This window comes from Leptonychotes weddellii, chromosome 14 (genome assembly GCF_054177405.1).
Source record: "Leptonychotes weddellii isolate Sample4059 chromosome 14, ASM5417740v2, whole genome shotgun sequence".
Taxonomy (NCBI): domain Eukaryota; kingdom Metazoa; phylum Chordata; class Mammalia; order Carnivora; family Phocidae; genus Leptonychotes; species Leptonychotes weddellii.
In genome coordinates, this window is record NC_138382.1 from 73,960,557 (window position 1) to 73,975,853 (window position 15,297).

Sequence of the window (15,297 nt, forward strand, 5' to 3'; positions counted from 1 at the left end):
ATGCAGAGGTGCCAGCCTCAAGTCTGCAGATCTTCTGAACTATGTGAAGGTACTAGAGGCCGTAAAATATCCACATGGAAGTGAGGGCAGAGCTATCAAAATTCGACTCTGGTGGGACTCGAACCCACAACCTTTGAATCACCACACCAGGATCGGCTAAAAGTCCAATGCGCTATCCATCGCGCCACAGAACCGGCTACTTAAACCTCCCTCAGCTCACCTCCCTGCCTACACGGCCCTTTTAGCGTTCTTCTAGGTGTGGCGTTGGCCTCTGTGGAGCCCTGCCCGTCTCTGCGCGCAGACTCCGGATTCTCCGCCCACACTGCGGGCGGGGGCGCTCCCCACCACGTGCGAATGCCAGTGGCTTGCAGGCTCTGGGCCCATACCCAGCCCGCCCGTCTCCTTCCCTCCCGGGGGTCTCCGCGGCGGGGCGGGGCTGCGCAGCGCGGACTACAACTCCCAGCGTACCGCGCGGGGCGCCGCCCGGGGCCGTCGCGCGCGCAGGGCGGGCTGGGCCGGGCGGCGTCGGGTGCGTTGGGGCTGCGCGGCGCCGAGGTCTCTGCGGCTCCCCGACCGCGGGGAAGGCGCGGGAGGCGGTGCTGCGGGCTGGCGCAGCCGGTTTGTGTTGCAGGAGGCGGGCGGGGGAGGAGCGCCGCGGGCGGGCGGGGCCGGGCTGCGGGCGGGGCTGGCCGGGCGGCCGGGCCGTGCAGGGCGCAGAGCCGGTGGAGCTCTGCTGAGACCCGGCTCTGCGCGCCCAGGGGCGGCCCATGTCCCCCGCGCTCCCCACTACGCTGCCGCAGCCAGGTCGCATCTGGACGGGGCGCCGCGCGGCGGGGCCGACGCCGGGTGAGCATAGACCAGGCCAGTGGGTCCCGGGCGGGGAATGTGCCTGGCTGAGTCGTGGGGCCGGCTGGGGTGAGGGGGTTCCCTGCTTCTCTGTCTCCTTGCCGAGCGCTCTGCTGCCCTGGCTGCTTAGTTAGGGGCGAGGGCGGTTCGCAGTGACCTGGGACGGGGGCCCGAGGGATGTGGCATCCTCTTCCCTTCGTCCCATCCCCCAGCCTTCCGGGACGGGTTTCTGTTCTCTGCCCTGGCCGGCTCTGGGAGCCCAGAGATCTGAGGACCTTAGAGACTTTGGCACTGGATATGGGAGCGCTGGTTTGGTACCCCCCCCCGGCTTTTGCTTTTTGTGTGGAGAAGGGGGGCGGGGGGGCGGAGATGGTCTGTAAGGCCTCCCTGTGGTCCAGACCATGTCTTTATCCTGGCTTGGAGACTGTCAGGCTGCATCACAGCCATGACCTTCAGCTCCTCCCCAGGAATAGGAGAACCCCGAAAGAAAACTGAGTCCTATCTGCTGTCTCTTGAGCAAGTCCCTAAAGCGCCAGGAGTAGAGACCAAGAGTCCTAATCTCAGTCCGTTCAGCCATTCCCCTTCCTGTATAGCCCAATCCCCAAAGATTCATCTGAGTGGCTTGCTGAGTGTGTTTGTAGGGGGTGACTTCAGGGCCCTCCTGGGCTCCCTCAACACCTTTCCCTTTTAGGCAGTCACCTCTCAGGCACCTCCAGGCTCTAAACCGTTTGCTCTGTCGCCCTCTGTGGGCCAGCAGATACATGGCACTGTCCGAGTTTGTGAGCTGGGTCAGAGCCAGGCCCCTTCCCAGGAAACTGCCCCTTTGGGTATTGTGGCTTGGCCTGGTCATCCAAAGACCCAAGGAGGTTCTTTGGATGAGGAATCAAGCCAGACACGCTTAAGTTAATACCCCTCTCCAAGCCATTTTGGTTAGAGATCCTGGATGTCAGGAGAGTGGACTGTCCTGTTTTGGCTGGAAGGGCTTCAGAGAGCAATTCCCACTACACCCATAATATAGACGGGGAGACTAAGGCCTAAAGTAGGAAAGGAACTAATCCAAGGTCACAGGGAGAGTTGGAGGAGGAGATGGGACTAAGGGGCTAGAACTCAGCCTCTGCCTCTTAGCCATGGAACTCCTCATCTCAAGTCCCAAGCGTCTAGCCTGTCCCTTGAAGACAGCCCTGGAAAGGGACCGCATTCTCAGGTACCACTCAGTATGACTAATCCTCACTACAGGTTGACCCTTGGGATCATAGTGGCTGCCTGGGCCTGGAGGTAGGGGACATAGACATTTGGCTCCACTGACTGCTCTGTGTCCACAGGCCACAATGCTGCTCGGGGCATCCTTGGTGGGGGTGCTGTTGTTCTCCAAGCTGGTGCTGAAACTGCCTTGGATCCAAGTGGGGTTCTCCCTGCTGTTCCTCTACCTGGGGTCCGGAGGTTGGCGCTTTGTTCGAATCTTTGTCAAGACCATAAGGCGTGATATCTTGTGAGTATCTGGTCCAGTCCATCCAGCCCTGATTCTCCTATAACACGATGGGCTCCTAATTCCCAGAATCTCTCCAGATTAGGCCTCTACGAGCACAGGGCCCCTGGGCCCCAGAGGAGCAGCCTCTGCTTTATCCCCTTCCGCTGGCAGTAGTACCTGGTATCTCCATCTCCAAGGTGAAAGTCTTCTCCTAGGAGATCTCCGTAACTTGGTGCCGTTTAGCCTAGGGCAGATTTAGGGGCCCAGGACATACACTGAACACCAGGTGTGTCAAGAAGACATCTGCAAAGGGTCCTAAGGCTAAGCAGTAGCTTGTAAGAAAATGAAGAGGAACTCTGTGGGAAGGGCCCTGTCCATAAGTCTGAGCGGGCACAGAGTTCAGAGCAGGGCCCCGAATCAGGTATCTGGGAAACCTGCTCCCCAAAGAAAGTCAGCTACTGTTCACAGGGCTCTCCTGTACCAGAAACACCTGCTGCTACCTGCTCTGTGTCAGGCGTCAGGTTGGCTCTGGGGCCCAGGGAGGAAGAAGGCTGACCTAGTCCTGGGCCCAGCTCAGACTGGTCGGGGAGATAAGCAGGAGATACAGTAAATCCCTAAACTAACAATACCAGCGGGCAGAGACCCTGGCAGTCTTGCTCACGGTGGTGTCCCAGTGCTCAGCACAGTGACCCGCACTCAGAACAGGCAGCTCAGCACCTGTCATCTGAATTGATTGTAAAAGGAGGTGCTGAGTGGCCACTGCAGGAAGAGTGGTAGCAGAGAGCTGTGGGAGTGTGGGGCAGGGAGATGGCATCAGGCCAGGACCTTGGGGAATCAGAGACCACCTGGAAGACAAAAAGCTGTGGTTGAGAGGCATCTCCAGGTGATGGGAGCAGGGGATTCCAGCCAGAGGGCACAGCATCTGAATAGGCATAGAAATCAGGGAGCTAGAAGCTTTCAAAGGTCAGAGGGGCCAGGGGCAGGGCAGGAAAGGGGGATACTGCCAAGTGATTTTTTTAAAATTATTTTTTATTTATTTTTTAATTTAAATTCAGTTAATTAACACACAACGTATTATTTGTTTAAGCGGTACAGGTCTGTCATTCATTGGTCTTATGTAATACCCAGTGCTCATTACAACACGTACCCTCCCCACTCCGCAATGTCCATTATCCAGTTACCCCATCTCCCGACCCCCCTCCCCTCCAACATCCTTCAGTTTGTTTCCTAAGATTAAGAGTCTTTTATTTATTTATTTATTTGAGAGAGAGAATGAGATAGAGAGAGAGAGCATGAGAGGGGGGAGGGTCAGAGGGAGAAGCAGACTCCCTGCTGAGCAGGGAGCCCGATGCGGGACTCGATCCTGGGACTCCAGGATCATGACCTGAGCCGCAGGCAGTCGCTTAACCAACTGAGCCACCCAGGCGCCCAAGATTAAGAGTCTCTTAACAGTTTGTCTCCCTCTCTGGTTTCGTCTTATTTCGTTTTTTCTTCTCTTCCCCTATAATCCTCTGCCTTATTTCTTAAATTCCACACATCAGTGAGATCATATGATAATTGTCTTTCTCTGATTGACTTATTTCGCTTAGCATAGTACCCTCTAGTTCCATCCACATTGTTGCAAATGGCAAGATTTCACTTTTTGATGGCTGCATGATATTCCTGTATGTGTGTGTGTACACCGCATCTTCTTTATCCATTCATCTGTTAATGGACATATGGGCTCTTTCCATGGTTTTTTTGTTTGTTTGTTTGTTTTAAGATTTTATTTATTTTTTGACAGAGAGAGACAGTAAGAGAGGGAACATAAGCAGGGGGAGGAGGAGAGGGAGAGCAGGCTTCCCGCCGAGCAGGGAGCCCAATGCGGGGCTTCATCCCAGGACCCTGGGATCATGACCTGAGCTGAAGGCAGACACTTAATGACTGAGCCACCCAGGCTCCCCGCTTTCCATAGTTTTTGCCAAGCAGTTCTACATTTAGTGAAGCTCTGGGCCCGATACTGAGTGGGGCCCAGGGGACAAGGTGGTGAACAGGATGGAGCCTTACCCTTGGTGGGCTCACCGGGAGGGAGACTGAACAAATCTCAAACTTACCCTTTATTTACTGTGGCAGGGGTCTAGAGAAGTGCAGTGGGAGGTCCCAAATGAGTTGGGACTTTGACTTGGGCCCTAGAGTTCAGGAAGGCTTTGATCAAGCAGCAGACTCAGAGCAGAGCTTCAAGTGTCATAGGTGTTGAACTCTGGAGCCAGAGAGGACCAGGGCGCTGATCTCAGCTTGTGAAGCCCGGGCGAGCCATGGTGCTGCAGAGCCTTGTTTCCTTCTCTGTACTGGGGAGGCAGGAATCGCCGGGTGCCTGGTGGTATTGTGCAGCATTGGTGGGCTAGTACCTCTGATGGTGCCCGGCACATGGCTGCTGGGAAAGGGGAATGTTGGCAAGTGATTGGGCTCAGGAGCCTCAGGCCTGTGGGACAGCAACCTGGGCCAGGGTATCGGGACCCCCACTCCCAACCCCAACAGTCATGGCTCCCTTGCTTGCTCCCACCTAGCGGCGGCCTGGTACTCCTGAAGGTGAAGGTAAAGGTCCGGCGGTACCTGCGGGAGCAGCGGACAGTGCCCATTTTGTTTGCGTCTACGGTACAGCGCCACCCTGACAAGACAGCCTTGATCTTTGAGGGCACAGACACCCGCTGGACCTTCCGCCAGCTGGATGATTACTCCAGCAGCGTGGCCAACTTCCTGCAGGCCCGGGGCCTGGCCTCAGGCGACGTGGCTGCTCTCTTCATGGAGAACCGCAACGAGTTTGTGGGTCTGTGGCTGGGCATGGCCAAGCTGGGTGTGGAGGCCGCACTCATCAACACCAACCTCCGGCGGGACGCTCTGCGCCACTGCCTGACCACTTCCCAGGCCCGGGTCCTCGTCTTTGGCAGTGAGATGGCCCCAGGTGAGCCCCGGGGATGTGTCAGGCAAGGAGGCCCATAGGATCTTGCACAGACCACAGCCCCCCTCCAGGCCTGGGGGAGGCTGCGTGGCTCAGAGGTGAGGGCCATGAGCCCTGGTGTCAGACAGCCTGGGCTCTGCCACTTGTAAGCTGGAGATCCTGAGTAAGAGACTGGAAATGTCTGTGACTCAGTTACCTCACTGTAGTACCTGCCACCTATCATTTTCAAGAAGATACTTCTCCCGAAGCGCTAACAAAATGGCTAATGCTAGGTGAGCCTGCAGATATAATGGTAACCATTCTTGGTGACTAATTAGGCCTCATTTGCCCCCTCTATAAAATGAGAACAAGAATGTATTCTCTGGTCTCCTGCAGAGCTTATGTTTTATTTGCTGCCACGATGAGCACTGACTGAGTCCTGAGCTTGGTGCTTTACAAAAGCAGCTCTCATCTTCACAAAGCCTGGTGAGCTAGGGATGGCCGTCTTGGCTTTATAGATGAGGAGACAGACGTTCAGAGTGGTGTGAGGAACTCACTTAGGGTCACGCCGAAGCAGGATTTCATCCTGGGCTTGACTGCTGTGGTGTGGGATGATGGCAGGGAAGGTCACTGACATGCAGGGATGGGGAGAGGAGGGAGGGTTGGACAAATCCAGAGGGAGGCAAAAGTTGAGCCAAGGGGGGCAGGACTGGCCTGTGCCCAGCACAGGTGAGTATCTAGACCGCTGTCATGCCCAGAGGAGCCTGAGGGAAGGTTCCCACTTTCTGAAGAGGCTGGAGGCTGCTGACCTCTGACCCTCCACACCTCCCTTCTAACCGGCCCCCACAGACGAGCAAGGTACAGTGTATAAGGACGCAGGCCTTGGCATGCGGTAGAGCTGGCTTGGAGTCCCAGCTCCAGCACATTCTAGCTGTGAGCAGGCCCTCCCATTCTTGGAGCCTCATCTTCTCACCTAGGATCTGCTGTTGGTGCCTACCTCCTGGGCTGTGTGAGCAGGAGCGCGCATGTAAGGAACCCACTGTGTAGTTAGCCCGCAGCTAGGGAGCTCTTGCTCCCATCAGCGTCTTATAACGAGGACCTAGGTGCTTCACCCATCTTCCTCCCTGCACACAGCCAGTCTCCCCTGACAACACGCCAGCCCTGACATGAGCAGAGGTCCTGGGGACATGAGGTTCCCTGCCTCCCTGCTGATTGGCCCTGTCTCCCCTGCAGCCATCTCTGAAATCCAAGCCAGCCTGGACCCCTCGCTCAGCCTCTTCTGCTCTGGCCCCTGGGAGCCCAGCACGGTGCCCGCCGGCACGGAGCACCTAGACCCCCTGCTGGAAGATGCCCCCAAGCACCTGCCCAGTCGCCCTAACAAGGGCTTCACAGGTGGGCCTCCAAACCCACAGAGGGATTCTCAGATGGGCCCTGGACAGAGCACTGGCCCCAGGGCCAGAGGCCTGGATTCTTCTGCAAACTTGCCGTGTGACCTATAGTGAGTCCTGTCACCTCCCTTTTTCCATCCGGGAAGATGAGGACCGTGACCATGGGGTCACTCTGAAGGCTAAACAGCCAATGTGTGTAAAGATGCCAGGCACAGTGCCAGGTACTTAGGAGCTCACAAAACCTGATCCTTTGACTTGTTGAACAAGCCTTCATTGCTGCCCAATCATGAACAGCAGGATCATGTGGAACCCAGGAAACCACTGGGTCTGAATTTCGGCTGGGGTTGGGCCAGGGGCTAGACCCTCTAAATATTCACCCAGCACTTGTTCGGTGCCAGCCCCTGTCAGCCTGGGGTCCTCTCTCTGCACTGGGCTGCCCTACTTCCCCATCCCCTCCTCCCCCATCCCCTCCTCCAGGCAGCCTTCCGACCCTGCAGCCTCTCCTGTACTTCACCCTGTCCTGTGGAGCCCCCGGTTTGCTGCACTGGCCAGAAGCTCGGAGCTGGCGCTGAGTTCATGCCTCAGCCCCACCACTTCCCTTGTGACCCTGAGCCCCTGAGCTGCCCTCTCTTTGAACCTCGGTTCCCACAGCCATAACAGTGGGGCTGGTAACAGAATCGATTTTATGGAGTGGCTTTGGGGTTTGACAAAGATACAGTGGAAAGCCGGGGTGTGACAGGAAGTGCTCAGGAACCAGTCTTTGTTGGCCTCGTGGTCATTTTATCTCTGTCATGTGTGAATTTTGTCTCCCGGGTGCTTTTGTAAGTGATTCAAGAGCAGGCTCTCTGGAGGGGTCAGCCTGGAGTGCCCATGCCCAGCCCAGAGCTGGAGTCAGCAGGCATCCAGAGGGCGTGAGGTGATTGATACGTGACATGCAGTCATCCCACACGTTCTTGGCCTCCTTAGAACCTCCTACCAGGGGGCTGGGGGGGTGGCTGAGCCTCTGCAGAAACGAACGTGACAGTCCCCCATCTGGGCCACAGGGTGGGGTAAAGACATGCTCTGCGGTGCAGAAGCTCTGTGGACACTCTGTTCCCTGCAGCCAGTGTCTCCCTAGCCCTGGGCGGTCTCTTCTCACAACCGCTACTTGTCTGTTTTCTTCAGATAAGCTCTTCTACATCTACACATCGGGCACCACCGGGCTGCCCAAAGCCGCCATCGTGGTGCACAGCAGGTAAGGGGCAGGTGCTGGGGGGGGTGGGGCACGCTGGGGGGCAGAACCTGGGAGCCCCTCCTTCTGCCTCCCAGGGGCCTGCGAAGCGCTCTGTCTGTGCCCTCCCAGGTATTACCGCATGGCCGCCCTAGTGTACTACGGATTCCGGATGCGGCCTGACGACATTGTCTACGACTGCCTGCCCCTCTACCACTCCGCAGGTAACACAGGGCCCACCCTCTCAGCCTCCGGTGCCCCGGGGCCTCAGGAACCCGACCTTTCTTGGGGTGGCAGCATCTTGTGGGTAGAAATCTGGAGTCAAGGGGCGCTTGGGTGGCTCAGTCGGTTAAGCGTCTGCCTTCGGCTCAGGTCATGATCCCGGGGTCCTGGGATCGAGCCCCGCATCGGGCTCCTTGCTCTGCGGGAGGCCTGCTTCTCCCTCTCCCTCTGCTGTTCCCCCTGCTTGTGTTCCCTCTCTCTCTCTCTGTCAAATAAATAAATAAAATCTTTAAAAAAAAAAAAAAAAAGAAATCTGGAGTCAAAATCTGGGTTCAAATTCAGATGTGGCCATTGACTGGACCTCTGAACGAAGTCGGCCACACCAGCCTCACAATGTGTGTGGCCGTGTCCCGCAGTTCTGGCCCGGCCGTTCGTTTCCACAGGCGTGCACAGCCTTGCGGCTTGGGAAGGGAAGCACAGAGAAGAGCAGAGATGGAATAATTAGAGTTCCTGCCCTCAAGGTGCTTAGAGTCAGGTGTGGATTTAGGGCAGGATGAAGAATTGGAACTCATCTGACTTTAATACAAGAAATGGCATTGTGAGTATGGAGACAGGCAGGGAGCAGGAGCTTAGCTCAAGAGAAGAGCCCAGTGATGGTCAGGTAGGCTTCCTGGAAGAGGTGCTCCCAAGTCAGGCAGATGTGAGGTGCTGAAGCCAGGAGAGCTAGCTTGCTCCCCCTCTGGCTGAATGGCAGCATTACAGGTACAGGAGCAGGAGCTTGGGGCCAGCTCCAGGGGCCCCAGGGACAGTCTAAGGAGCATGCACTCGATCCCACACTGGGGAGGCACTGGGGAACCATGGGAGGTGTCTGACGAGGGGAGAGGTGTGATTAGTTTGTGTTAGAGAAACAGGACAGGAAAGAGGGACTGGGGAAGGGCCTTTGAGGAGATGGGCTGGGCAAGAGGAGATTCTGGAAGGAGGGGTCTCCTAGCTCCCTGACCTCCACGTGCCACCCCTTCGCCTTCAGGAAACATCGTGGGAATGGGGCAGTGCCTCCTCCATGGCATGACAGTGGTGATCCGGAAGAAATTCTCAGCCTCCCGGTTCTGGGACGACTGTATCAAGTACAACTGCACGGTGAGTGGGAAGGGCAGAGGATGAGCGTCTCTGTGCTCTCATGACCCATCCGCCCCATTTGGGGATGTCTGCCTCACAGCCGAGGCCGATCGTTCACTGGGGGCAGCATTTCCGTTGTTTCAATGGGGAGACTGAGGCCCAGGGCCTGTGGGATTGGGAGGTGAAGTGAGAGCAGCCATGGGCCAGCCTCACACCAGGTCCGCCCCCAGATTGTGCAGTACATCGGTGAGCTGTGCCGTTACCTCCTGAACCAGCCGCCCCGGGAGGCAGAACACCAGCACCGGGTGCGCATGGCACTCGGCAACGGCCTCCGCCAGTCCATCTGGACCGACTTTTCTAGCCGTTTCCACATCCCCCAGGTGGCCGAGTTCTACGGGGCCACTGAATGTAACTGCAGTTTGGGCAATTTCGATAGCCAGGTCGGCCGTGGGACAGTGGAGGGTGGGCGGGGTGCAGCGCGGAGTGTGGGCGCTGGAGCCCCCGCTGTCTAGTCGGGGCGGGCGTGGTGCAGCGCGGAGTGTGGGCGCCGGAGCCCCTGCTGTGTGGGTGGGGCAGGGCAGTTGTGGGAGTGTGGACACCAGGCCTCCCAACACTGTCCAGTCTCAGGCCCAAGTCTTGGCCTTTGCAGGTGGGGGCCTGTGGCTTCAACAGCCGCATCCTGTCCTTTGTGTACCCCATCCGGCTGGTACGAGTCAACGAGGACACCATGGAACTGATCCGGGGGCCCAATGGCGTCTGCCTTCCCTGCCAGCCAGGTCTGCCCCAGGGTTGGAAGTGGGGTCAGAGCAGGAGAGATTGACCCGGGAGGGAGATGGCACTGGGCTGGGTGAGTGGGGGGCCCTTTTCTGACCAGTGGCCATCACTCAGCTCTTCTCTTAGGGCCACAAGTCATTTATTTTTTGTCCATCCGTCCTTCCATTCCTTATCCCCTCTACCCATCAGTCCATTGATTCACTGTTGGGTGGAGGACCCCCAGGTTGATCCTGGCCCAGCCCCTCAGCTCTGTGCCTGAGTCCTCTCATCTGCGAGTGAGGCTGACGGCAGCACCATCTCCTGGAGTCGCCCTGGGGATCATGTGTGCTAAGGAACGCACAGAGCCAGGGGCCCAAGGAGTGCTGGCTCTGGTCAAGCTGTCCATGTAGAGCTTGGCCACCCTTTCGTATCGTTTGTCGTTCCATATGCTCCATGCCCAGACGTTACTGAGTGCCTCTGTGCATCAGACCCGCCGGGAGCAGCTTCCCTGCCCCCGGGGCTCTTGCCCCAGAGCGGGATAGCGTTTCTGTGGGAAGCAGTGTGAACAGAAGTCAGATCAAGATGCAGGGCGCATTTGGGGGTGGGGAACGGGTAGAGGAGGCCATCAGAGTAAAGCTGCTTTGCCTTCTCTGCCCCCAGGTGAGCCGGGCCAGCTAGTGGGCCGCATCATCCAGCAGGACCCCCTGCGACGCTTCGATGGCTACCTGAACCAGGGTGCCAGCAATAAGAAGATCGCCAAGGACGTCTTCCAAAAGGGGGATCAGGCCTACCTCACCGGTGGGTGGGCACCAGCCCCTTTGGGGGTACAGGGTGGAGAGGAATGAAGGGGCCCTCCCCCACCTTCAGAGAATACTGCCCCAGTCCCAGCCCTCCCTGTCAAGCAGATCCTGGGGTTCTGTGAGGCCGGCCGGCCCAAGCCCGGCCTCATACTGCGCCCCCGTAGGCGACGTGCTGGTGATGGACGAGCTGGGCTACCTGTACTTCCGAGACCGCACGGGAGACACGTTCCGCTGGAAAGGGGAGAACGTGTCCACCACCGAGGTGGAGGGCACACTCAGCCGCCTGCTGGACATGGCCGACGTGGCAGTGTATGGTGTCGAGGTGCCAGGTATCCACGGGGGTGGTGGGAGGTGCCAGGCATGTGTGGGGAGGCCCTGCTGGGGGGCACCGCCGGCTCCTCACGGTCCACGCTGCCGCCCCCAGGAACCGAGGGCCGGGCTGGAATGGCTGCTGTGGCCAGCCCTGCTGGCAACTGTGACCTGGAGCACTTCGCACAGCTCCTGGAGAAGGAGCTGCCCCTGTACGCCCGGCCCATCTTCCTGCGCTTCCTGCCTGAGCTGCACAAAACGGGTATGTCCCCACCCCTGCTGAGCTCCCAGGTTCCAGGCCTGTGGCCCTTCTTGGCTCCTTTTGGAGAGACCTGGGGGGGCTGTCATTTGCCCTTCAGCCACAGCATTGCTGTGTCATTGGTAAACAGACCTCCCTGTGTACAAGTGAGCGGACTGAGCCCTCAGAGAAGGTTCACACGTCCATGAGCAGAACAAGCGTTTACTGAGTACCTACTATGTGTCTGCCAGGCCCTGTGCTAGGCCTCGGGGATTGAGGTGACAAATTCTGATGGGACCTTTGCCATCTTTGGGGAGGAAGCACAGGACAAGGAATTCCAAGGGCAAAGAACAGAATACAGATCGAACCGACAGAAAAGCAAACGAAGGGGGGTACAGTGCCTGGGAGGCTCCCTGGAGGAGGTGACCTTTGAGCTGAGACCTGAAAGGAGTGGGAGGCATTCCAGGCTGGTCCCTAAGACCGGAGGGCACTTGGGCACGAGAGGAAGGGAGGGAGGCCCCCGAAGCCGGAGCCATGGGAGCTGTGGGCAGCGGTGTCAGGTGGGGCAGAGAGGCCAGTGGGGACCAGAAGACTGTGGGCTGGGGAGCCTGGGCTGTGTTGGGGCAGCAGGGAGCCACAGAAGTGTTTGCGTCGAGCAGTAGCCTGGGTCAGGTGTGTGTGCCACGTGGCCCTCTGGCTGCTGTGTGGGGCGCGGGCGAGGGCTACAGGCAGCCCTGGGGGAGCACGGACACTAGCAAGGGGCCGTTACTGTTAGGAGAGAGGTCAGTAGTGGGTCCACAGTCACACAGCAGGGCGGTGCCAGCCTCCTGTCTGTTGGGCCACTGACGGGTCCCCTGATGGGCAAGAAGTCGGTCCTTGCTGCCCTGTCCCGACTCCCCCCCCACACATACACCCCCAGCGGCTCACCAGCTGCTCAGCCTCAGGCCACCTCCCTTGTGCTCATCATGTCACCCCCTGCCTTGCTGGAAGGCCTTCCCGGACCCATGTCGCCCCTGCCGGCTGGTAGGCTCCTAGCAGCACCTGAAGCAGTGCCGAGGGTCTAATGGGGACACTGGTGCTGGGCTCGTGATGGAGCCTGGGAAGCTCCTGAGGTTTGAGTGACAGCTGACTTCTCTGTGCAGGAGAGAGGCAGGGAAGAGACCTCAGGTTTCAGAGGCTTTGCTGCAGCACACACGTCCCTAAACTTACTTTAGTGCTTAAAACAGCCATTTTTTTGCTCTCAGTTGTGGGTCAGCAACTTGCAGTTCAGTTCAGCTGAGCGGTTCTTCCGTCAGCCCCGCCTGGAGTGGAAGAGCTACCATCAGTCGTGACTCGGCTGGGGCTGGAGGGGCCAGGATGTCCTTACTTGTACCTGTCTGGCTTCCAGCTGGTCGCTTCTGCAGCGCTGACCAGCAGAGCTGTCTGCGCTGATGATGGCGGCCCGTGTGCGCGCTGACCGGCACCGCGGCCGCTAGCCCTGTGTAGCTGCTGAGCGCTCCAGCTGGGGCCAGCGTGACTGCGGAACGGAATCTTACGTTTCCGTTCATTTTAATGAAATGTATAGAGCCCCTCATGGCCAATGGCTATCCTATTGGATAGGGCCAGTCCAGGGGGCGTCCCTGGGCTGTCTCACCTCTGCTCTCTGTGGCTCCTCCCCCTCCAGAGACTACACTGGTATCAGGCACCCCCTCCTGGAGTGGAAGCTGCAGGGCCCCTCAAGGCCTGGACTCTCCAAACTCTCATGGTCTGTGGGTCCAAGCAAGTCACAAGGCCAGTTCGGATTCAGGTGGGAGCTGAGAAAGATTCCAGCTCTCACTGGGAGAAGTGGCTAAGCCACCAGGCAGCGGAGTGTGCATCCAAGGAAGGAGGGAACCTGGCCATTTCTGGCAATCCGTCATAGCCGGGTTCAAATCCCAGCTCCAGCGCTTACTGGCTGTGTGGCGTTGGCCCGGGGGTGTGCCTCGCCATGCCAGTCTTCTCCTCTGTCCATTGGGCTGATGCCAATGACTGAGCAATACAATTACCGTGACCTACAACTGAGAAAACATTGCTGCTGTTGAAACTATTTCAGAGATGTTTTTTTTTGTTGTTTTTTTAGATTTTTTATTTATTTATCTGAGAGAGAGAATGGGAGACAGCATGAGAGGGGGAGGATCAGAGGGAGAAGCAGACTCCCTGCCGAGCAGGGAGCCTGACGCGGGACTCGATCCCGGGGCTCTAGGACCATGACCTGAGCCGAAGGCAGTCGCTTAACCAACTGAGCCACCCAGGCGCCCCTTTCAGAGATGTTAAAAGCTGAAAGTACATGCATTGTGGAAGCCATAGAATACTGTGGCGCACCTGCCCCAGGAATTTACGTGCAGATTAGATGAGCTCACACCTGTACCTGGGAGGTGCTCAAAGCACAGAAGGCCCGGGCTCTGGCCCTCCCTCTGCTGCCAGTCAGGGCATGTGGCCTTAGATGGATAGTTTCGCCTCTTTGGTTCTCAGTTTCCCCAGCTGCAAGCAGAAGGTGGGTAGCGTGGCCCCCTACCGCAGCGCCAGGGCTGCTCTGAGCAGTGGTACATAATATAATTAGCTGGAGCCGCCTTTGCAAAGTGCACCTGTGTCCTGCTGTGCTCCATGCCTCATTCCTGTGTTCTCCCCAGCCCTCTTCCTCTGCCCCTCTTCAGCTTTGGTGTGCGGCTTCCCGAGGCTCAGGCCGCTGCCCTGCACCCTCTGACCCATCTTCCCTGCTCCCTCAGGGACCTTCAAGTTGCAGAAGACAGAGCTTCGGAAGGAAGGCTTTGACCCGGCAGTTGTGAAAGACCCGCTGTTCTACCTGGATGCCCGGAAGGGCCGCTACGTCCCGCTGGACCAAGAGGCCTATACCCGCATCCAGGCAGGCGAGGAGAAGCTGTGATTTGCCCCGAGTCCCTCTAAGGGCCAGCGGGTGCTGGATCCAGAGCCCCAGCTCCCACCCCAGAGGGGTCATGGGCAGTGCCAGACCAAAGCAGGCAGGGCCCAGCACCTCCGCCCCGAGGTGCTGTGGCCCCCCTCCACCTCAAAACTGCCAAGTGACTCACTGCCGCCTCCCCCTGCCCCCCAGGAGGCTTTCTGTGAAAGCCTCAAGTCCATATTCCATCTTCAAGGCCAGGTGGGGCCTCTGGGCCCCGAGACAGACCAGGCCCCTTAGGATGATGTCTTGGGTCAGGGCAGGGGTAGGTGGAGGGTCGCGCAGCACTCCCCAGAGCACAGGGAGCTTGTAAATGGGACCAGGGCAGAAGCCCCCAGACTCAGGAAGCCAGCAGAGTGGGCAGGGGCTGCAGTGGCTATTGATCAGGTGGCCAAAGAGGAGGATCCTGGCCCCGGAGCTGTTCCAGTGTCACTCAGCACTGCCCGCACCTCCAGGAGGATCGGAGGAGGACCCCGACCTGCAGCAGGCACCCTGACTGAGTGCCCTCCCCCCCGCCATCCTCCTCTCCTGGGTGGCAGCCTGGCTGCCCCTCAGGCGGGACCTTTGTCCTTGTAGGTCTGTCCACATCACTTTCTCCATCGCAGTCCTGGGCTGGCTATGAGAGGAGGAGGGGTGGGGGGGGTCGTTCAGGGGCCAATAAACTGCCTTCACTCCCCCTAGCCTGTGTGCATGCCACCTGAGCTCACAGCACCTGCTCAGGCCCCACCTCCTGCCCCTCCAGCCTATTCACTCACCCAGACTTAGGGATACAGCAGGTAAGACGCCCTCCTTGAGTTGGCAAGGTATTTAATAGCATGAGCTTGAAAGTCCAAACCAGCTGTGTCACTTTTGAGTTTGTGGTCTAGGGCAAGTGACTCAGTCTCCTCATCTGTGAAAGGGGACTATCGAGGATTCAGAGAGCACAGGTACTCATGTTGAGAAAAGGGCTGTTCAGAGCCTTTGAGGAAGAAGAACCTAACGTGGGGCCTGATCCCATCTCCAGACCCTCGCCCGTGCATTTCCCCGGGGGTCTGGGGGCTGTGCGAGCCAGAGCCGGGCGGCCTGACCAGCTCTGGCAGAGTCCAGGAAAGCTTC

General features: G+C 58.3%; 1 protein-coding gene and 1 non-coding gene across 3 annotated transcripts; one reads left to right on the top strand and one right to left on the bottom strand.

Annotated features, from left to right (window-relative positions):
• Positions 1-103: 103 nt before the first annotated feature.
• On the bottom strand, positions 104-194 carry TRNAK-UUU (transfer RNA lysine (anticodon UUU)). Its single transcript is given in 2 exon segments — positions 104-139; positions 158-194. It is a non-coding gene; the product is annotated as a tRNA-Lys (tRNA).
• Positions 195-672: 478 nt separating this feature from the next.
• SLC27A4 (solute carrier family 27 member 4) lies at positions 673-14,882 on the top strand. 2 transcript variants are annotated; one of them, XM_081803705.1, is made up of 13 exons: positions 673-846; positions 2,169-2,335; positions 4,861-5,255; positions 6,465-6,623; positions 7,784-7,853; positions 7,962-8,053; positions 9,079-9,188; positions 9,398-9,607; positions 9,817-9,943; positions 10,581-10,718; positions 10,885-11,049; positions 11,145-11,291; positions 14,012-14,882. In XM_081803705.1, exons 2-13 carry the CDS (start codon positions 2,175-2,177, stop codon positions 14,167-14,169), a joined length of 1,932 nt encoding a protein of 643 aa, XP_081659831.1. In that variant the 5' UTR covers positions 673-846; positions 2,169-2,174; the 3' UTR covers positions 14,170-14,882. The 2 variants fall into 2 exon arrangements, with proteins under 2 accessions (XP_081659831.1, XP_081659832.1); XM_081803706.1 differs by lacking the exon at positions 673-846 and adding an exon at positions 961-2,050.
• The last annotated feature ends 415 nt before the right edge of the window (positions 14,883-15,297 follow it).

Bases quoted from the DNA above. Each gene is read 5' to 3' on its own strand.
- SLC27A4 (XM_081803705.1), top strand. From the start codon at position 2,175: ATGCTGCTCGGGGCATCCTTGGTGGGGGTGCTGTTGTTCTCCAAGCTG. The intron at 2,336-4,860 runs GTGAGTATCTGG...GCTCCCACCTAG, and splicing joins ACCATAAGGCGTGATATCTT to CGGCGGCCTGGTACTCCTGA. The intron at 7,854-7,961 runs GTAAGGGGCAGG...GTGCCCTCCCAG, and splicing joins GCCATCGTGGTGCACAGCAG to GTATTACCGCATGGCCGCCC.